The following is a 24934-nucleotide window of genomic DNA, read 5'->3' on the forward strand; positions in this document are numbered from 1 at the left end:
TACAAAACTAAACTCATGATCATGATTTTCTAAATTGTTAAATGCTAAAAAGCATACAGTATGTGTATCTATGTTTATATGATTGTAGTGGGACTTTCAAAAACGTAGAGAAAATAACAATTTATCTTTATTTTCAACAGAAAACATCCACCCTTTTACGTACGGTTTTCAAACACAACCTATGAAGAGTGTATTTTTAATTGAAACCGGTGATTTATTGTATATTCTTGGTGCTAAAAAAAACAAAAGTCTTTAGTAAAATATATTATTTGGTTTGGAACTGAAAAATCATCTGCATTTGTCAGCCTGCATGTATATTCGATTATATTTCTGATAATTTTTCTTCTATATGAAGTGTAGGTTGGTAGTAAGCACGAGTGGACAAATGTTTTATCAACCATTCAAGTTTAATACTCTGTATTCAAATCAGAGGCAGCAAATTATGCGATTGGTTAGTTATTCATTGGTATTTTGCAAGCGAAATTGTTGAGAACCCCCTTGTTCCTGCATATCCCATAGGTTGGAAGTTATTTCCCACTCCAATTTCACTTAACAATGAAGTTTATAATTGGAAATACCATGAAAATTGCAGTTTTGAAAAACATCTCTATTGAAGCGGAAGCCTTCAATAGTACAATTGTCTTAAAACATTGAACCAGCACTTCAATGTCATAAAGTATTTAGCGTTCTTGTATGCGGTAAAATTGGAAAATAATATCTTTCACTTGAATTAACCGTCTCACTGAAAAAATTTTCAGATCGTTTTGACACAATAAGTGTAAGTTCTATAGTGAAACAAAACGAAACATCAACATCGTTTAGACATCAGAGACATCTAGAAATAGGTGACGTTTTAGTCTCATTGTCTCATCAGGTACACAATTGAATGCACTAAGATGTGTTAGATACGATCTCTAAACACAGTGGGGAAACCGAGTTTTCTACACATAACGTAGCTATGGTAGGAAGGGATGATTCAATTGAATTTTGAGTTGAGTTCCAGTTCACTTTCCTTTTATTGCAGCGTCTGGTATCTGACACTGTCTCAGACTTGACTCCTGGAATCTGGAGTCATTTTCAATTGGTTGCTCCACCGTGCTTAGAGATCGTGTCTATCATGCCGCAGTGCACTCAATTGTGTACCTGATGAGAAAATGAGACTACCACTTCACCTATTTATAGGTGTCTCTGATGTCGAGAAGATGTAAATGTTTCGTTTTGAACTTTTGCATTGTCGATTTTATTTGGATCTCTTCAAAAACACATGACTCCAAATTGCAGGTCCAAGTCTGAGACAGTGTCTGATACCAGATGCTGCAATAAAAGGAGAATGAACTAGAACTAAACTAAAAATTCTATTTAATCAACCCTTCCTACCATAGCTACGTTATATTTGAAACAAAAGCTACACGATTGTCTCCGTTAAGTAATTTGTACAAGTAGAACCCGTTAAAATGGGTATTATACAGGAATTTAAACTGACGACAGCAGATTTTAAAATGGTGTATCAACACTTTGAACTACAGGTGGTTTCGAAGAGCGTGTTACAAGAAATGTTGTTGCGGTAGCTGAAAAGACTCTTGTTACATTAACTTGGCTTTATGACGCTTCTGATACAGATAGCATAGTACTTAGAGTGGCTGTGATTTTAACACTTTCAGAGTCATCAAAACATTATCTTCAAGTTTAATACCACTAGTGAACCATAACACATACTCCAATAATATTTAAACTTTGCGAGGCCTTTCATAATCGAAGATTTCATCACCAGGCAAGCTGCCAGTAGACAATGGAATCTTCGATTCTGAAAGGCGTTGGAAGAATAAATGAATATTGGAATATATGTTATGATTCACTAGTCGTATTAAATTATGCTCCAAGAATCTTCATTATCTTAAAAGTTCAAAACAGTATTTATAATGGAGTCGTTATATCGTCGACAACTATTTTATTCGGCAACTATAGACGAAAATACTTTAAATGAAATCAGAACATAATATAAAAACACAATTAAAAATAGATAATAAAAACCAAAAATTGTAAAACACTCTGCCAAATTCATGTTGTAAAATCAGTTAGGAATTACATAGTATAAACTAAATTGGTGATCCAAATCGTAGGTGGTAGGCACGGTGTTTGAACAGCACGACAAGTTTATTATTAGACATTACTAGATCTGACGTAATGTTTGAACCATAAATGTTTGTAAGCTGCAAAACGACTCTAGCGTTCTCCTAAGGACGAAGGTGGAAAGAGTGAGAGAAAGCAAAGTACGAGAAAACTAATCAAACAACGGTGTTGCCAACTCGGCATTCTCTTTGTTGTCTTATAATGAGTTAGTCTTCTGCCAGGGCTAAGTACTGAACTAATAAGCCTTTTGATTGTCGCGCTAATGAAAAGTTAAGTCTTCTTGCCGTTTGTTTCATAAATCACTTTAATAATTTACAGCCGTATTATATTTTTATATTTCTATTGTATATTGTTTAGCAAGATAGAAAACGAGAAAATGCTTCATGCATTTAAATATTTTAAAAGGCTGCTATTTTAACATGAATTGTACGTAAAACTTCAATTACACAAATATCTACTTTATATTCTGATTATGTTTATCCTATATAGTGAAAAAACTGTGGACCTTTACCAACATACCTATTATACTTGTAATACTTTTTACACTAAACTTGTTATATTATTATTGTTTAAATCTCAGTTTTCCAAAATTAAAAATAACTGCATTTGCATTAGGGTTATCAATAGAAGGACGACATAAAAATATTGTTCAGTCGATATTGACGAGTTGAATATGTGCATCTAGTAAATTTATAACGGACTGCTAAGGAAGTTAAGAATAAAAAATTGCAATAATTCATCAAGAAACGTCAATATTAAATACCAAAAGCATGTAAGCCAGAAAAACAGCTAACATTTTCGATAACGATCATCAAAAAATGTTTTTCCTATTACGGTATCAAAATTCTTGACATAGTTGAGAACATTTTATTTATGTTTAACGTTATCAATGCTTTAAATTACATTTATATAGGGACTTCAGGTGAGGTGTTCTCTTGAGGCAGGATAGAAATTGTGTAAGTCTGAAAGCGGTCACTTTCTATACAGAAAACACTCAAGCTCTTTGAATTTGAATATAAAATATGATGATATATTGCTTGGACAGGCAAACATGATATTTGGTCACCAGAGAGAGTTGGGGGTGATAACGTTGCGATATGATAGAGAATATGTTTCTTCTGACTCTTTATACAGAATCAAAATAACATATTTTAAAAGGTAAAACTTTAGTGGAACTACATTTAATACAGCTTCAACTATGTGGTGCTAATAAAATAGTAGAGTTGCATCTCTTCAATTGTGTTTTGGAATTAAATACATATAAAGGACCTTACAGCACTAACTACATTTTAGGTATGGACAATGTAACAATGCAGACACAATTAAAAACTTAAAATATTTAAGAAACTAGCTTTAATCATCCATCAGAAGCCGTCCAAAAGCTAACAGCCTGTGATAAACAATCGTTATCGACCCTTGTTCGCTCATATTGCTCGTTGATTGGTTAATCCTGAGCCAATCACTGTACAGCTTCCCTCTTCTACTCTCATGACACGCAGATGTTTATCACTACAGTAGGGGTCACGAAAGAGTGCAGTTGGTCGTGACCAATAGAATCTACAGGCCAGCGCGACGTTGCCACACATACGTCAACTGCCGCCCGGCAAGGCGTGCTGTGGTTACACAGGGAAATAAGTTTGGCAACTTCGCGCAGTCCTCATTGGCTAATCCAAGGTCACGTGGCAAATAGGCTCCTCCCCAACTGCACTCTGGTTGTCCCTACTGTAGTACTTTCTATTTAAAAATTTTTCACTGACAGCGAAACCGAAATATTTCAAGAATTTAATTGAAGTGTTAAGAAATTGGGAGTGCCGAAGCCTCGTTGGACTTTGAGTCTGAGTTAGAGATAGCGCAGGTTCGAATTCTGTCTGTGACCGTTGCACTTTTTATCAGTACTATCGACCTTGTACTGTATCGACTCTCCCCCTTATTCTGTTTGATAAGATCCTCGCACAAACCAGTGGCCCATGAGGACGGGCAGAATAAGGCATAAAGAAGATCGGCTTCTCCTTAAAAAAAAAGAAAAGAAATCTTGACGACGTGAACCAAATCCACCACGGTTGGTCCGGATCCAGTTCCTGTAACTGGATCGATGTTACTAAGTGTACTAGTTCACAAATGTTCAGTCCGGTATCCGGTGATCGGGAATACAGTCCGGATGTGGCAGCTATGGATGTGGGACCTGTGGCAGCCTGGGCCAATGCTTTTTTCCTTGCCTGTTCAAACAGGCTCGGATTCATCAGAAACGACGATGGCGGTGACCTTTTTTCTTCATTATTGGCATTCTGTGTAGTATAAAAATAGATATGGCTACATTTAAACATGATTTTGTGCCCTTAACTGGACTTTTAGAATCAAGGTTTTGTTAGTGGAACAAACACAGTTGACAACTAAAGAATAAAGTTTATAAGCATAAGGCCTGGAAGAAAGTGTTCACGTACTTCCAAGATCTGGATAAGAAGGAGCAAGAAAGGTTTGAATAAACAAAAGAAACAAATAATTTTTCTTTGGTACCTCCTCCTCAAATAAAGGATCAATGAGAGATTGTGTAGATAACTCTAGGACACATCCTTACGTCATACAAGCAGGCTGTATACGTGACTATACAGAGAGTACAATTTTCCAGGTCCGAATTTTCCGGTGTGTGTGTAAAAACGTTGTAGGATATGCACATAATAAGGAACTGTAAGAAACAGAAAATAAGAATCAAAGTAACTGAATTAAATTTTATGTATAATGTGTTTTGTTATAGTATAATTTGAAATATGATAATATTTCTTCTCATCTCTGATATTTAAGTGATGTTACAGCCTCTATTATATAACTTATGTTTTGATCAATTTAAAATGCTTTGAGTCATGTAAAGACAGGTTTAAACTCATTCAGACTTTTTACTGTGGATAACGAGTGAAGTTTTAATGTAAAAAGCAATTAAGTTTTTATAAAGATACAAAACCTACACTATTATTTACTTTTAAATTATTGGTTGTATCATAAGCAACTGTTTACTTTGTATTTACACTTTCATTTTAATGAAAACTACATACATAATTTTTAAATGTGAAGTTAAACGTTAAATAATTAATCATCGCTTTTTTATTAATTAATCTAAACAAAATACTTTAAGATATTTAAAAATAAATTGTTTAAAAACTGGGATCTGTTTTATTTGAAAATAAAATTTTACTTTCCGTACAGTTCCGTAGGTATTAGTTTACTGTGTTTTCAAACAACGGAAGCGCCAGATGGTTCAATGTGTGGCGTTGTTTTTCTCTTGGCTGATTTAATAAAAACTCACGAACACGTTGTATTCGACTTAGTTTAAAATACTAATACATATTTATAAATTTTGATTAAAAAAATTATGGTTGCCTGTAAAGTCGGTTTTACGGGCGAAGATTTTACGTGACAACGTCTTTTTCTCGGTAGAATATTTTGTTATTTTAAATGTTTGACTAGCAATACGCGCTGTTTCTTCTCAATCGACTGAATTACGATTGATTGCAGAGTGATTTAAACTAATAATTTACTTAACACTATCAACATTTGTCAATAGTATGACATAACCTATAAACTCAGTTTCTCAACTTTTGTGTCAATTAACAATATTAATCAATCGATCATAGTTTACGATAATGAAATATCAGTGTACAATTATTTACCTTTATTGTTGTAGTTGTTGTAAATGACGAATCTAAGCACTCCACATTTTCACGAATAAACATAGTTATCTGCTTTATCCCGTGCGGATCCCGTGCGGCGGACCCACTGGACGGGCATCGTAACGTTACCGTGCGTTACACTTCATGAGTGACTCCGAGCCGCAACCTAATTTAAGACGTTGTCACGTCAAAACAATACAATCAATTGAGTAATACCAATACTTTTAAGAAAAAAAAATCTTTGTTTAAATCTCAAAACGTTATTATCCATCATGTTTTTTTATATGGCTCATCTCCACCTAAAACTTAGATTTATCCGTTAAATTATATTATTTTCTGATTTGGTTTGATTTGCATGCCTAAGTTTTGATGTTATAAATAAAAATATATGCATAATTGCGCAGGACTTAATTTCAATATAACTTCTGGAAGCTTCTTAATGTAATGTTTATTACAAGTATTTTATCCTAACAGAATTTCTTCAAATTTTACGTTATAATAAAATTTGTGAGAGTTACGTTAAAGTAATTAACTGTACTGTTTCGGTAAAACAAATTATTTTCATTGTTATAATTTAAATAACACATTAACCCATTTTGAACTGTAGAATTATTTGTTCAAAGGTAATTAATGGAAATTAATTGTTACCTCTACGTCAGTAATTAAACGTCTAATTACAGTTTAAAATAAACAAGTTCTGTAAACTCTGGTGTTAAAGTATTTCCGTACACGAGTACGGTAATGATTGTTTGAAATCTGAATCCATTCCTAATAGTTTTAATTAAATTAAAGTATGTTCGTTTAGAGTGTTCTATGCTTTACAGAGACTATTATCCCATGGGGTTTTTATAATTTCATTTTGGGCCAGGTTATTATTATATTGTTAAGTATTGTCAATGTACTAAATCGTTAAAGCAAACTCTAATTTTTTATTGTGTTACGTAATTAAATTAAGAAGTTATTACGTCATTACAATGCATTATACATGTGTTATTCTAGTTTTATAATGTTGTCCTACGTGTTTTAATTTTATCATGGTTTTAAGGAAACATTGATTCCACTTTTATCTTTATTCTGGCTACCCATTAGAAACTGGCTGTTGTAGCCATACACAAAGTTACTGTTACTAGGAATGACGCTGTCAGTTGCTCGTAGAAGCTCGATATTCTGGTTCTGATCCTGCTTCTCCTTGCTTCTCACAAGGAATTCTGTGTGGTAGATTTCCTGTCTTTCCCTAGGAAGTAGAGGAAACAGCTAAAGAGTGCACTTTCAGAAGTTTTCAGCATGCAAAAGGAAAAGAATTCTCTTGATAGCGTCCAGGTCTTATCGTACAGGCTTCAAAACCAGAAACGAATTTTTTTTAAGTGAAGCAGGTCAAATAATTACAAAATTTTAAATTGCAATATTTTCAGTATACACATTAACAATGCATGGCGAGTGTCGGATTAGATCGTCCATATTACGTCTAATGGTTACGTTTCATTTACGTTAATACATTATGGGTGAACATGTTAAACATATTTAAAGGTCTTAGTAAAAATTACAAATTGGTTTTGTAAAAAAACAATTTTTGCTATCGAAAATTTTAACTCTGTTACGTAGTAATCTAATATCGTAAAATCCCATGTTTATTTTATTCACGCTATACATAGTTACAGGCTTTTATAACAAGGCCAATGTGAATCTCAATTGTCACCTTTTGTAAATTAGATAACCTCATTTGAAAAAGAGCACATGTGGTTTTACCCAATATGGAAATTTTAATCTGGTTTCCAGAGGCTTAATGCACTCCTACGCTCGGAACTAACGCACATACGGGGTAGAAATAATTGAATAATCACCCAACATGGAATATGTAGAGTGTAGCAGTAATGAGCTCACGTCACTCGCATAAACTCGACTAATGGTACACGGTACAAAGTGTAGCATATTTCCCGTAGCAATTAACATTATTAACTCACTCCGCTCCAGGGACATTTGATTGCTTTTGAATTATAAACTGATATTAATTACAATTCATATTCTCGCTTCCTAGTGCAATGTGACGGTGGGTGTTGGATTAGCAAGTAGCATCCTGCACTAACACGTCCATATGTATCTATAAACACCGTTGCTACAGTACAATTTATACCTCACACGACTTTTACTGAACATTTTAAGAGGAAAATAAAATTGTTAATATCCAGAAACTTAAGTTATACTTAAAATTTAGAGTACTTGAAACTCAGTGTTATTTACATAAATAGTATGAAACCGAGGTAGTAAGTGAAATAGTGCGTGTAAACATACGAAGTGGCCTTAAAATTAGAGGTGGATTTATCAACAGGGCCGCAAACTAGAAAATTAAATCAAATTACAATTTCTGAATAGTTTGAAAGCAATTGGATACATGATAACTGACATGGGTTTTGATGACACATTAAAGAATTTTTGTAAAAAACAAGAATGTGAGTAAAGTTTGGTTGTGGCACATTGTTTAGTTAAAGAATTTCTCATAATTTAGTTGTTAAAAACGAATGTACTATAATATGCCAGAGATTAAAATATATTTCATAGGTACTATGAACCTTGTCTTTCTTTTTGTAATCTCGTGGAGGGAGAGGCACACATTTTTCAGGGGCTAAGAACCCAAGAAATCGCAATCCACCTCTATCTACGATCAAAATAAATGTTCTAGGAATCACAATCAGAAATCAAATTAACATATTCGGACATATGAGAAAAAAAAGTTTTGGTGATTCTTACGTGACGTAATATTTTATAATTACGTTGTTCTATGTCATGTTAACAACAAAAGTTATCGAAGGCGTTACTTCTCACGGGAGTCCATGCACACAGTTTTTTTATGATTATTTTGCACATGATATGTTAAGATTTGAGCCTTAACGTTTTGTTGCTGAAGGAAATACTAATTACAGGATATTTTATTATTCATTTTAATTTGATTATTTTGTTGTCTATATCAATATTATATTTTATTCATTTCGTGAAATATCATCTTTGTTTTTAGTTTTACGGCTCGATAATTTGTGACTATTTAAAGATGTGATTATTGTCTTGACAGAGACCGAGGCTGAAGCCAATGGCCGTCACAAGGTTGTGAGGGCGCCTAGCGTGGGCAATATCCCGAGGTCTTTCAACACCCCTGGGAACTTCTCGTACGACAAACTGTGCTCAGGCAGTAAGCTATTCTTGTGCGCTTCGTGTGGTTTAGCTTATGATCAACTCAACTTGACTTTACTAACAAAAGTAACACTGATTGTTGCGGGATTTTATTTCTTCAATGTTACAAAGTAAAACAGAATAAACACGAAGTAATTTTTCACTAACACTAGTATTTTATACACTGCAAAACTTTGGATCCTTTAGCATTAATCGAATAAAACCGAGATACTGACATTCAATAGTTACTATGACAAGATATCTTCACTTTGTTGAACAGTTTTAAAAGCATATGAGATTTTTAGAGTAGACAGGTATTTTGAGAGAACCAATGCTGGCCAATGGCGCAGTGTAGCGGGTACAACGGTTATCGCAAGATAACCGGATCAAGCAACGTCGAGCGTGGCTGCTGCTTGGATGAGTGACCGCTGAGCGATCCTGTCCTTGCAAGCAGCCCGCCTGCCCGGCTATTGGTGGTGGTTCGGAAGTCACCTTTAAGCCGTTGGTCCTTACATTGTGTTAGAGAGGGCTTATTAGCCCTAACTTCGCCTAGTTGCTTTACTTTACTTATTAACATTAAAGTCATTTTCGAATGTAACTTTGAACCGGATGACCACTCATCCCAAAGTTAGGACGACTAATATATGCATATTTAGGACTCACGTGGTTCCAAAGTTTAACGTCATTCTGGTGTAGATATTTTCCATCATGGAGTGTTTTAAACCAAAAGCACATCGTTCTATTGTGATTTAAACTGCAGTTCGTGATTGAACCTAATCTTTTCCACAGACATATAAACAGAAACATTTATAATAAATCGTTATGACTAAAAATAACTAAGCTTAAAAAATGTTACCTGATATAAAAACTTAACAAATGTAAGAGCCAATATAAGAAATGTTTCTTAGTTTTTTTTAATAATATGTGATACGTTATACTATCATTTAACATTTTTTATACTTACAATATGAGAAAATGTAAAATTATTAAAAGTTCGGTCTGAAAATGAAAGTAATTTATAGTGTTAGTACTAACCCTTTGATGAGGATCTGTGAATCACCCCAATACTAACATCAAAACTCAGCACTGCCAGAGTTAAAATATTACAGTTAATATTTCTATTTAAATATATTTCAAGTCCGTAAATGACTAAGTGTATGTTATAATATTAATTAGGCTTTAATGTGGGATTAGAAGTCAAACTCAAAAAAATACCATTAAAAACAATGGACCCTTAACACACATATTTGTGTAGTACATTATGAACATTATGTGTAGTTTTAAAAAACGAGGTGAATGATTGGAAATTAAATTATTGTGGTAGGCATCTTCTAGATAGCGTCCGTAAAATTGGCACAGAAAATAAATGTTTTAATAACAGATAATTTCTAGAAAATATCTGTTCTTTAATTGCAAATATGTAGAAACTATCATCTTGTATAGTAATGATTTAAGAATTATACAAGGAAGTCCTATAAAAAAATATAACTTAAGAAATATATGCATAAAATATATTTTTTTTACATGCATAATTTTAGTCATCTATAATTTATTGTCAAACATTAGATAATTCCTTATTATGGATTGCTTACCAAAAAAGCTGCCAAGTATTACACACAAATCATTGAAGTTTATACCTAATTCTCTGCATATGTCAAAATAAACACACCCATTATATTAAAACTATTCTTGAGGATTAAAACATATTCTTGAGACTAACAGTCGGTTTATATTTCAACTTCTCGGGCTTTAATTATAACGAGAGCAACTACTATAAATTATTTTATCTACGAGAGTTCCTACGTGAAAACTACGTTTAGGCCATTTCCCAGGTGCCACTTCATTTAAATATCCATTAATGTTCTTAAAATTTGTAAAACTTATTTCAGAATAAAATATTTTGTAAATAGTGGTTTAAAATCCTGAGTCTCGATTCTACAGCGAGTCAGGAGCAGAATACCAATAGCACGAGTACCCCCCCCCCCTCTGGAGAGATTTACTTCCGTCAGCTTATCTGCTCCTTACCAGGAGTAAGGAAATCCACCCTCCAGCTATTCTTCAAGATGCTGATACCGCATTATCCCCCTTAGATTCTTATAAATACGTTGTAATTGGTGAAAGGGGGGATTGCTTTCGGACTATTTATCTCTCTATCCGTCCACGCAATGTCTCAAGATCGAACTATAGACTAACATTTTACATCAACCTAGATTTCTATTTAACCATCATTGAGTTCGATGATGATGCAAACACGTGAGATTAGAGAACATATTTACATTACTCTTGGGTAAACATAATGGAAACGAGAAAATCGCAGAATAAATAAATTATTGAACAAATCGAGTGCAATCATATGCAATTTTAACAAGTGACACATTTAGCCTAATGAAATGAATTATAGATGTGAAATGATCACGCAATTTCAGCGAAACGACACGCGCTGTAGCGTTCTCTTAACCACGTATACATCCTAAACATTTAAACAAGTAATTAAAAGTTTCAGGAGCTCAGATGAATGAATAATTGGAAGACAGAGAAAACCGGAGTTTAAGTTTATAAAGCCAAGTTTATAATTGTTCACTGAAATGGTTCATCCAATATTCGAGTAGAAAGAGAATACGCGTATGAGACATAGTCGTGTTTGTTGTAGCCCTTATGTTGCTAACTCACGTTTTCCTTATGCTCAGCCAATGCTCTGCATTAGGAACTTATGATTGTTTGTTCACATCCATTAATGACGATAGATTACATGTTTATGGGAAAGATCAAGTCAGTGTAGTTTCCAATTATAAGCAAAGGATTTGTACAGCTTTATGTGAGATTTGGGTCGCGGATATTCTAGTCTTGGCTTATAATAACCCGCTGAACTCCATTAAAGATTAGATTTTATCGGTAAATTCTATCCTACTCTTACCCCTTACACCTCTTTGTTAGGGTCCTTGTTATTTAAATAATTGTGTGCGGTGTCAAGGGTTTCAAATGCAATAACGTGAACAAAAATATGTGATGATTAATTGTGATTAAGAATTTAATTACAAATAAAAACTAGCCAGGCTAATTAAAGTAGTACTCAATTAATTTTTGTGAATGCTAAAATAAACTAGTTTATACCGGTGGCCTTTCACCTGACATTAAACTAGTTTTGGTCTGAGGGCTCAATAAAACCCCGACACTTTTATAGGCTCACTCCACCAATAGCCTCTTGACCTCCCTCTCAACTCTAAAAACATCCTGAAATCTGTACAACAAGGATACTTCTACAGATCCGTTAAATAGAAGATCTGAAGATGTTTTGTTTGTGCTTTAAAGCACTATATTACAAAACAAGGTAGAAATATGCCACGCCACATATAGCGTAATAAGCTTCACTGCGTATTATCATGTCGCATGTTAAAATGTTATATGATTGTATTCAGTTTGTTTACAATTAATTTATCCTACGATTTTCGCGTTGCGTCATGATTACCCATATGACCGAAGTAACAATGTTCTCTAATGCTCAGCCAAATCCCATGGAGAAACATGCACAATCGTCAAACTCAATATTACCTAAGTAGAAATGAAATTTCAAGCAAAATTTCAGTCCATGGATCAGTTCGTTTTCGAGGTGTGGTGCGGAGAGACAGACACTTTGAAGGCAGGATTGAAATCTTCGCTAACGCTCAGCCAATTATGTAGTCCAAAACTACCACAACAATTTATATTTCGTTGTAATGAAATATATATATTATATTTAATATTTTAGCTTAAAGGTCTGTAGCAGTATGCATGAACATACTGTACTGTGTGTTGTTGTACAGAATAGGTTTGTAAAAAAAGTATGAAAGCCTGCATATATACCGGGTGTCTTAAAAGTCCCTCTCCCCCTTATTAACTTTCTTATTAATAGATATTAAGTGATTTACTTTGAGGCATAGTATATGACCAACTGAGGAGTTTTATATGTGTAAAAATGTATGGCATTCCCCCACCAATTGGGCAGTTTGGGAATAAGTCAAAATTGTTTAATAAAATAGGAAACCCTAGCAATTAATACATAATTATTATCAAAAGAAGAAGAGTGGCAAAACTACAGGTCTCCTATGTTACTCCATCACATTTGGTGGCTAATTACAGTTTGAACTGTGTTGTAAACACCATTACGTGAAAATAATTTTCTTATTAAAAAGAAATGGTAAAATATCTTAAAAACTTACCTCAATTTCACTTTGATAAGATGCTCAAAATGGCTACCATGTACTTGTTCACAAAGATAAAGCTTGGATTTAAAAAAGGCGTCTCAACATTATGTAAGATTTCAGGTGTGATGAGGTGGCAGGCGATTTTATCCTTGTAAGGACCTAGATTCATCGAGGTCTACTGTTTTTGTGTCATAAAGTAGACTTTTGAGAACCCCTAAAAGAAAAAAAATCGGGATGTGAAAGGTCATGTGAACGTTTGAACTAAGAGTGTTTGCTATTCTTCTTTTTAATAATACCTTTAGAATGATTCGTCTCTTGTTACGAGTTCCTATTTCTAAATTTTCGGCTTAGCCCCAAACTCCCCCGGGAGGGGAGGGTAGGTCTAAAATTTCCATACATCAAAAGCTTCTCAGTTGGTCATATAAACATGTCCTAAAGTAAATCACTTCATCTCTATTCATAAGAAAGTTAATAGAGGGAGGGGTGGGGCTTTAAAGACACGCTCTATTTACAAATTTATAAACGCTTAAACTGAGTTCTGAACGAACTTCATTATACATTCTGAATTTTAAGAGCGATGCTTGAATTCAAACAGGAACGATATTATTTCATTGTTCATTGAATCATTAATTTATAAAATAGTATATACTATTTTTATATCTTAAGCAAAGAACCCATTGTAAGTTTTCAAAGACACAACTACGTTAAACACAATTATTTCTACACAATATGCATTATAATTAGCTGGTTTATTTTATATATTTTATTTTATTCACCAACGGCATACACCATTTTACACTATTACAAAAAATAAATAATAATAAAGATGGCCAACAAGTGTAACTAGATTAAAAATAAGTATTAATAATTAAATTATGAATAAATTATGTGAGACAACTATTATATAATAATGGAGTTCATGCAGAAAAAGCAAGCAACAACTACTATACTATGCAAGCGAAAACAAGAATTTAAATGTAAAATCATTAGGAAAATAACTTTAGAAAAAAAAACAATAAGTTAACAGTATAAAAATAAGCAGAGAAAACAAGCAAATAACTGTAATAAAATATGTAAATATTAACAGAAAAATAAATAAATAAATAAATAAATAATATATATATATATATATAAATAAAAAATAACAATGTAACGATATAACAATAGACAAAGATAACAAGGAATAAATATGTATGAACAATAACAACGTAAACTAAATGACAAGCTAACAACAAAATAAATTATAAAAGTAGCACATTGGAGGATGAAGCAACACTGATCAGGCTTTCATCAGCAGCAGCTCGCCGAACCGCACCCAGGGCTGCAACAAAGAGGTCGACTGAAGAGCCAATGTCGTTCCCGAAACGCATGAGTCTAGGTATGGGACTAAATCGAAGATAGTTGGTCCCAGCATGGTCAGGCTCGAAGAGGCGCTGATGTCTGGTGGATCTGGCAGGAACGCGGAAGTTGATTGACTCCAGTAAGAAGGGGCTGCTGACTTGGTTATTGAGAAGCTTGGAAAGGAAGATACAATCAGCCACCCTCCTCCCGCGCTCAAGACTCAGAAGACCATAAGCAGCTGACACCTCATTGACTGGAACTTCACGAAAGTCAAATCCGGCACGACATCCCAGGAACCTAATGAAACGTCTTTGCACCGACTGGAGATGATGAATCTGGCAGAGCTGATATGGAGACCAAACTACAGAGGCATACTCAAGTAACTGGCGGACAAGGGACTTGTAGAGAATCGTAGAGGCATGGGTATTCAAGCCATGTTTTGAAGAACGGAAGACCAAACCAAACATACGAGAGGCCCTGGCGCAGATTTGACTGATGTGGGGACCAAACTCAAAAGAAGAGTCTCAACCCGGTCACCATCGAGAAAGTAGTCGGCTACCACTGGATTTAATTTCCTATTGAACGTTATCAACTTGGTCTTGGAAGGGTTCAGAGTCATATCATTCGCACGACACCAGTCAAAAACATCGTCAAGAGCATCCTGCAGAGACTGGCAATCATTTTGAGATGCAACTTCCACGAACAGCTTGATGTCGTCCGCAAAGAGAAGAAAGGGGACCTTGATGGCATGCTTAATATCATTGATAAAGATTGAAAACAAGAATGGTCCAAGGTGAGACCCCTGTGGAACACCAGAACTTGCAGTAAAGCTAGTTGAGACGCCAGCACCAAGGCGCACGGCAAGTTGACGATCGGTAAGGTAGCTGCTGAACCATTGCAACATTGTGCCAGAAAACCCGTAGCCCTGTAGCTTCGCAAGAAGATGACGATGTTTGATCTTATCGAATGCCTTGCTAAAGTCTATATAAACGGTATCAACTTGATTTCTGCGGCTGAAGGCCTCCATCACCATGTACTGGAGTGATAGAAGGTTTGTCACGGTGGAGCGACCGGAGGTGAAACCGTGTTGCTCATCAATAATAACTTGTTTAAATAGAGGCTGAACCATATCTAAAACGAGGCTCTCAAAAACCTTACTAAGGACGGATTGTATGACTATGGGCCTGTAATTGGTAACATCACGACTATCACCAGATTTGAGTATTGGGACTACAAATCCAACTTTCAATGTTGAGGGGAAGATACCAGTAGATAGGCTGAGATTGAACAAGTGATGGATTTTTGTTTTTTTTTTTTTGTTTTTGATGGACCAGTTCAGAATGACAGAACTTGAGTACTGCTGGGGGGATGCTATCAGGACCGCTGCCTTTGGTGGAATCCAAGAGGACGAACTTCCTTTCAACGTCTTCAAGAGTGACTGCACATTCAGATATGATGAATGGAGTGTAAAAATTGGGCACAGGCAGCTCATCTTGAGACACAGTGGAGTAGGCCGACGAGAAGTAGTCAGCAAACAGCTCGCACATCTCATCAGAGCGGAAAGCCTCAGTAGCGCCATGTTTAAAGGGAGCTTGGCATGGAAGACGTCCGATTGAGGTCCTTAACAAAGCTCCAGAAGATCTTTACATTAGATGAAATGGTAGTATTGACATGATTGATGTAGCTCGAACGACAGTGCCTGGAGACAACCCTGCACCGATCACGAATGGTGCAAAAGTTATTATAGTCGACAAGGTCAACGGTTTTCTTGAACTTCTTGTGTAGAGTCTTCTTGAGAATTACAAGAGGTTTATAAATATTCCTTAGAATAACATTGGACAGTATCAAAGAATTTCATTTACAATATTTTACTAAACAAGCTCGTTGTGCTTACAGCTTGAAACAGAATTGTGAACTATTTAAAAGGAATGTCATATTATTTTGTAAAGCTGACAAGAATATTATATTCCTACCCTAGCAAAACTCCACAAACTACTCACTTAAAAGAATAGTCGGTCTCTGAAAGGTTAATTGGTGCTGAACATTTGGCAGACTGAAATGTTTGCAGCAAATAATTCCTTTTAGTTTAAACACAGTTCTGCGCTGATTTAAGCTCCATTAAACAAACACAACAGTAAATATACACATGTCCGAACCGTATCTAAATTCATTTTACCTCCATTACCGTTGATTAAATGGCAACCCACATTCGTTTGAAGTATTCTAGCCTTTAGGTATATTGATAATAATGTAATTTAATCAGTGACTGTTGTACTAACTTTATTCTATACTAAGCTAAGCTTAGATAAAATAACTAAAGGGATGAATAATAATAATATACGTTCAGTGCTATATTTTTGGATTTAAATCAGATAGAACAATACTCCATATGATAATTAAGCAAGTAAATTATCAATATTAAACAATATATTTTTTAAGTCCTACATAATGGGTTATAAATTAGTGTAACTATTCATACTTAGCGCAGTGTAACGGGTACAGCGAATATCGCAAGATAACCGGATCAGGCAACATCGAACGAAGCTGCTTCTTGGGTGACCGCTGAGCGATCCTGTCCTTGCAAGCACCTTGCCTGCCCGGCCATTGGTGGTGGTTTAGAAGTCACCTTTAAGCCGTTGGTCCTCAGATTAAGTGTTGGAGAGGGCTTTCTTAGCCCTAACTTTGTCTGCTAAATTAAGACATCTTTACTTTTTTCTTTCTGTTCCATAAGTAAATTGAATGAGAAATGTACCAATAATTAAAAATGTTTTAGAAAACTCATACTTATAAAAATCGAATACGGAAGTTCCTAGGAGAATTTTGTTTCGTTTCAAAAAGATTTTATTTCACCATATGGATAAAATTCACACAATCAAATAATTTAAACAGTACAAAACCATCAATCATGAATAATATTTACAAACTTGTAAATAAATAAATAATAATATAATCTTCAAAATTAAACACCAAAAATAGCTTACAATCAAATAAAACAAAACAAAATAATTATTACATAAATTCATAAAACCCAGACACGCTTGTGTGTTTTTTTAAATCTGACTTACCACGTTCTGCTATTATAAAACTTGGCACACGTGTTTAACGGGTTGTTGATATTAATATCGGTGGGTCCATCGCGATTTAATATTTTATAAAGAAGCCTCTACAAATACTGCAACAAATCTGTATTGAAATGGCCTATTATTGACGCATTTCTCCCAAATTTCCCATGGAATTATTTTGTGGGGTGGTTGTGCAAATACAGATCTTCAAAGATTATTTATACTGCAAAAGAAACGTCTGCTTATAATCAAGCACTTGGGTTACCGAGAGGCATGCAGAGAATCCTTCAGTGACCTCGAATTACTGCCACTACCTTGCCTGTACGTGCTTGAGACGACCATGTTCTGCCGTTTCAAGCGCCATCTGTTGCAGAGCAGGGTTGTTCATGGGTGTGATACAAGAACCAAACAAAACTAGAAAGTTAGTCTGCATAGACTGAAATTCCATCAACGTCTGCCGTCTCAGATGGGTATCAGATTTACAAATTGCTTACCGGAACATATAAAATGAAATAATAATCCAAAACAATTTAAGTTCCAACTAAGAAATTATTGAATTAAAATGCATACTACCCCTCGGATGAATTCTGATAGCATAACAAATCCTAAAGAAGTTAGTAGGAATGCGCATGTATTAGTTCCGACTAGTTATATACGTAGTTTTATTTTTATAGACGCAAAGTAATTGTGAACTTATTAAATAATAATTGGATAAATATAACATTTACACGTTTGCAACATGTAGAAAATAGTTAATGCATGTCATGCAATTTTTAAATTTCAACAAGTGTACGTATAATTTTTAGTCATCGTCGTAATAGTGCCGAATATTTATGTTTTCAGTACAGCGCTGGAGATGACTCGCGGTAGCGCCTGGTTGTTGTAGTTTCCCAATGACTCGTGAAGCCCCTACCGCTCAGTAGTGTTACTGATTTTTTTGTATCCCTGAACGATGGCAAGTGTCCGGAAAAATCATCTTTCCCTTAAAATCCACCCATCGTTAAAACAACTTCAAACAAAGAAGTGTATAAATTTACATCAAAATGAAAAGAATTTCATGTAACTGCAACAAGTGGCGGAAGTGAAGACACATCCGTAAAGGCAGGTAAGAGTAGTGTCGTCAGTAAAAATGTAGGTCAAAATGAGTACCAAACGGCCGACACCGCAAGTGTAATCACTCGTTCTTTAAGTCCAAGTGTAGCCAAGAAGTTCCCAAGTATTAACGACTGTTATTATCACTACGTTTTACAAAAATAGTCATAATTGTCCCAAGAACGATCTGTTTAGCCTCTTAGACCTGGCCTCTGACAGCATGAAACCTAACAAAATATAAAAGACATCTTGACACTAAATATGGAAATATCGCAAACGAACATAGAGAGTTTTATTAACGAAAAATTAAGAGTGTTAAATCTACAAAAAAATGCTTTTTTGCAACATTACAAGTGTACCTTCAAAGGCTTTGTTGGCATCTTATCAGATTTTCTCACAGAAAACTCAGAAGAACAAACCGACACAATTGGAGAAGACATATTACCAGCAGCAATTGATATGGCTTCAACTATATTTAGAGAATTTATAGGTCAAAAGTTGAAGGCCATACCAAACGTGTAACTGACATTTCGGAAGATATTCACGCGGAATTGATGGAAAAGGTGGAAAATTCTCATTTTTGCCATACAAGTTGATGAAGCTACCGGTCTTCATAGAGTTGCTTATTGAATATGTTATGTAAGATTCGTCCATGGTGATGCGTTGCGCGAGGGGTTGCTATTTTGTGAGACTTTTTCAGCCGATACCACTGGTTGAAACCATTTTTCCGAATGATTGATACATTTTAGCAGGATCTTGAAATATCTTGGATCAAATGTACCGGAATTTTGCACATATGGAGCTCGGGCTATATCAGGAAAGTACACTAGACTTGTTTTGATCAAAATTATGATTGAAGAAATGGGTCTCAAAACTATTCCCCAACGAACCCAAAACAAATGCTTTCTTAAACACTCCTCAAATCTCGTTAAAAAATGTTTTGATAAGGCTTGGATGGGATTTAAAATCCGATCAAACCATGCCGTTGATGAGTGCTCCTCCCTCAACATGATAGAAAAAGAAAATCTTTATTGACCTCCAGGGTGACACTGAGCTTGAAAGTAAGTTTAACAAATCTTCTCTCATATCCTTCTGGATTTATGTACAAAATGAAGTACCCCAATTTTGAGTGAAAAGACATTAGCAATACTTACTCCAATCCACACCACTAATTCTTGTGAAAACTGGGTTTACTCCTTTAGCTGCCATGAAGACAAAGTATCGCTACTATTTTTGACCAAGGAACTCAGATTAGCGTTATCAGAACTGACACGGCGTTTCGAAAAAAAACTATGCACGAAGAGAAAACAAACACATCCTTCACATTGAAGCTCTTTATTATTATTACTATGAGTTATAAATGACAATTATTTACTGTAGTAGCTGAAATAAATAAATAATACATTGTAATTTTTAGTATAAAACTTGTTGTTCGATTACGATTAAACATCTTGCCCCATTTGGCTCTAATGTAGTATGCATAAAAATGTGGAAAATAAAAGTTGATTATACACAATTTCAAAAGCGACTGACTTATATAGCACGCTTACATGAAGGGGGGCCCGACTACCAGCTGGATTATGCAGGGGGGCTCGAAGTAAAAAGTTTGAGAACCGCTGGCCTAATACGGCAAGGTCAGGTGGGGATCTATCGATTTAGACTTTTTACAACTTTAATGTTCTTCTGATACTGTATTTATCAGTTAACCCTCGTTATTACATCATACAGGGTGTCCCGTAACTCTCAGGACAAAGGTATTCCACGGTATTGCTGAGGTCAAGACAAAAATATGAACTTAGGTCTCCGATGTTTACTTTCCCATCTATCTGTCTGTATGTGTTTTTTATAAAAAAATTAATATATTAAAATGGCGGCCATTAAAGATTAAAACTTTTAAACTTTGAATATCTTAAAATTAGCATTTTCTTCAAGAATTGCAAGGACAGCAGTTTTAAGGGGGTGTTTAACAAATCTAATGACATTAAAATTATTTAAATCGAATAATAAATAACGATAATGATTTAGAGCAGATTTACTGTGACAAGACATGGCCCACATTGAGAGCTGCCGTTTATTCAGTTTTTGTATTGTTGGCTATTCGCTGAGAATCTCAATGAATAGATGTCGTTGTAATCTCAAAATTAATGATTGCTGAAGAAAAGATGCTCGTCTCGCAAATTGCATATTCTAGCAGGATTTTCCGATTAAACTGTGTAATGAGATCATGAGCGACATGACACTGCAGACACTGCAAGTTGTAGCTGACGTGTCAAATAAAACAATTGGATTTTAAAGTTTCAAAGACTTGTTAGGGTTCAGTGTTGTAAACCACCATTATTATAGTTTAAATAATTTTACTTTTTGTACTCCTTTGATTTATTTCCAGTTAATGCTATCCAATTAATACTATAGCATTTATTTTATAACACTATAACTAACTACAGTACACTGGTCACCCAGTCATCAAGTAGCAATAGAAATTTGGAATCTAGTATGTAAATAGTATAGTAATGAGTTTAGCCTTTAGAAAAGAAACCAAAACAACTGTTAAAATACGAGTTTGATTACACATTAATAAACATTTAAAACATTGTGTTATTGCTACTTATAATTTATTTGCTTTACTTAAACTACTGTACTATAACTATATAGTTATAAATACCTGTAGTTAAATGTGACATAGTGTTTAAGATGCTTTAAAATCATGTCTTAGTAGGTAACAAAAATTAAATATAGAGATTTTACTTGAATTTTTTAACGTACAAGAAAAATTGTCCATATAATTTTGTATCAGGAATATAAGTCTCTACTTATCTAAAAGCAATTATGTGCTTATGTGTTTAAACGATGTAGTGATTTGTTTTGTGCTTTTTCTTTTCGCTGTTGTGTCTATGGAAATTTTTGATTTGTTGACTGCTATCAAAGGTGGCTTAATTTGGCCACCTTCGTTATTTTATTTGTTTATTTTTGTAAACACCTAATTTCATGTTTTTAATATTTTAATAAGTCATATACCAATATCGCATTTTATTTTTCGTAATCTGTAAAAAATTGAACTTTTTTCTAAAAAAGTAAAAATACCTAAACATCTGTTTTCTCGTTTAAATTATTGTTAATATGAATGAGCTTTAAGCAGAGAATTTTACTTTTTTAATTTTTGGCTCTTAATCATATTGTGACAAAGTACTATTTACAGAGTAACATATATAATATCTGTATGTATATAATTGACTGACAGGTTTGTAAAGAAAGCGGAGAGTTAACATAAGATGTAATTTAATCGTTGGTGACTGAGCATCCTGTACTAATTATAATAATATGACTATTTAGTGAGACATTGTCTTTATGTAATGGAGAATAGCTTACTTTGCCACTTTGTTTGATTTCCCAACTTTAGTTTGCCATCCCGAAGTACCTAGTCAACGTCATGAATTTATTATATAATAATTAATCTTAATTTCCACTGAAATTCGAAGGTTTTGTTTGTTGAAAAAGTATTTTCCGAACATTTCACCATATGTAAATCTGAGATGAATAAACTTTATTAAAACCCACTTTTATATTGTCTTCCTTCATATCTGTTCAATTTTTATGCGATGCCACAAACATTTCATCACCTTTTCCTGTATTTTGGAAAACATATATTTTGAATCTGTCTTTGAAACCATAAACACAAGTACGGGTTTATAGTACTGGCTATCCCGATTGTGCCTGTAAGAATAATCTTAACTTTTTTATAATATATTTTAATTGGTTATAATGCAACTCCCATAATGCTACCATGAAAATAATAGCGTAAAACTGCATTAAGTTTGATATTATCTTATGGGAGAAAGTTCTGTAAGAGAAAGTGATTTAGCTACTGTACAGCGAACTTTCAACGTTGAAACATAAAATACGTGTTAATACAAAAATGTTTATTTTAAAATTAAACTTTAATTAAAAAATAATTCAGGAAATTAGTGGAAATGTTGAAGCGTAACATACGCGTTAATATAAAAGTGTCAATTTAAATTTTGATTAAGAATGATTCAGGGAATCGCTGAAAATTTTGAAACGTAAAATACATGTTAATAAAAAAAATGTTAATTTTAAAATTTAAACTTTGATTAAAGAATAATTACGGAAATCAATGAAAATGTTGAAACGTAAACTACATGTTAATTTATAAACTCAAACTTTAATTAAATAAAAATTCAGGAAATCGGTAGAAATTTTGAAACGTAGGCTATAACAAATTTTAATATAGAAATGTAATTTTAAAAATAAACTTTGATTAAAGTTTAATTCAATAAATGTTTAATTGTTTAATAAATTGGTGGAAATATTGAAACGTAAAGTAATTGTAATATAAACATGTATATTTTAAAATTGAAACTTAGACTATAAAATAATTCAGGGAATCGCTGTAAATGTTGAAACGTAAAATACCTGTTAGTTAAAAAATTTTAATTTTAAAATTTAAACTTAGATTAAAGAATAATTAAGTAAATCTGTGGAAATTTTGAAACTAAAAATACTTAATTTTAAAACTTAAACTTTGTTTAAAGAATAATTCAGGGAATCGTTGGAATAGAGTGAGAGTAAGTTGTGGGACACGGGCGAAGGGAGAAAACACTTACTTGTAAACAGAAGCAACCACCCGGGGCGTTTAATTTGCTCCGAAAGGATTCTTGTTTAACAAACAATTTGGTTCTTGTTGCCAGTGCTGCACTGAAGGCCCTATTGAATTACAAGCCCGGCTTTAACATCTCCATACCGAGCAAGTGCTCCTCACTTAGGGCAAACAAAGTCGTGTCAAGGCAGTTTTAAAGTTATCGGTAGCGCCCTAATTGGATTTGGACTGTCGTACTTGGATTCTCTCCTGCTTCTTTTTCAGTGTAGTAGTTGAGGTGTTCTAACTCAAGGTGCCTTCATTCGTTCAACAAACTTTGCAAAACATGCTGGACATTTTCGAGGCTTAAGTATGACTTTACAAGTGAAAGAAGGACTATACATTGATCATACGTTAATTATTTTCCTTTAAGAAGCAGTAATAAATCGCTCCGAAGAACTTGGAAACTGGAACAAGTTTTCAAAATAAGGCTACATAATCTAATAATTTTTATTGATATTGTAACAAAAGTATTAGTTTGAATTTCAAATCACTCATTCTTTAACATTAGGTTTTTGGGGATAACTCATAAAATATTCATCCTTATGACAGAATTCTCGTAAAATGTTGAAATGTCGAAGATTTTCTAAGTTCATGAACTTCAGAATTTTCAAACCACCATAATTTGAGATTTCCATTTTTAAAATATTTGTTCCATGAATAAAGTAATATCAATAAAGAGTGATGAGCTAACCTAACTCGCTTCAATGTTGCTTGGACGCGGATTTCCTCTTGAAGGAACATTTAAACAAAACACGAACTATATTATTATATACCAACGATACAAAGTGATCACGTTTACACCATAACGCTATAAATTGATTCAATCTAAACTTGGGAAAGTTCATTAGCAAGTATCAACCAATTAAAAGTTTCGAGTTATTGGGGTAGCCATTCTCATTTGTGCATATATATGAGAAAATGGCTATTGTTAAAGTTATGCTAAATATGTTGTAAACAAAAATTAAAACTTTTATAATCACACATTTTTTATATATATCTTAAGGTTTAAAACATTAGCGTTTCCAATTTCGGGAAGAAATTTTAAAGTCTGTTACTAAGCATAGTAGAAATGTTTCCGCAAATGTAAGGTTTCCACATAAAAATGTGGAAAATCGTGCGCATATCAATATTAGTGTAATAATAATAATAATATTCTTTATTGCAGGAAACAATTAACAATAATTGTATTGCAAGCGTCATATAGAAATAAAAGTCCTAATCTAATAACTAACACAATTAATTTTAATTCTGAGTAAAAATAATAGATAAGTATATTTAAAATAAAATTACTTTTTTGGTATGTGCCACCTGTCGCCGTTTCCTCGATAGTGGCCAAATTTTCTTGGATATCAGAAGGGGAGTTGGAATTTTTTTTAATGTTAGTGAAGACTATCTCAGCGACCCATCGCAAACTCGTCAACTGAGTAAAATGCTTTGGACACTAAGAAGTGTTTTAATCGAGATTTAAATTGTTTGTGGTTATTGACGCGTTTGATCTCTTCAGGGAGCCTATTGATTAGCCTTACACCAACCTGAGATGGCAAGAGTTCAAAAACAGTAGTTCTGTGCTGTGCCATACGAAAGTTGTCCCGGCCTCTAGTTCCGTATTGGTGTACGTCGCTACCCCGAAGTGAGACGCACTTGAAT

The 24934-nt window shown here is 33.8% G+C and overlaps 1 protein-coding gene across 1 annotated transcript in view; it reads left to right on the top strand.

The window, feature by feature from the left end:
- Window positions 1-24934, top strand: part of LOC124355380 (multiple C2 and transmembrane domain-containing protein-like) — a 590080-nt gene that overhangs the window by 206016 nt on the left and 359130 nt on the right. Inside the window, 1 exon segment of the mRNA XM_046806501.1 lies at window positions 8857-8973. Within this exon segment, the coding sequence (XP_046662457.1) occupies window positions 8857-8973 (117 nt within the window).

Source organism: Homalodisca vitripennis, chromosome 2 (genome assembly GCF_021130785.1).
Source record: "Homalodisca vitripennis isolate AUS2020 chromosome 2, UT_GWSS_2.1, whole genome shotgun sequence".
Classification (NCBI taxonomy): Eukaryota; Metazoa; Arthropoda; class Insecta; order Hemiptera; family Cicadellidae; genus Homalodisca; species Homalodisca vitripennis.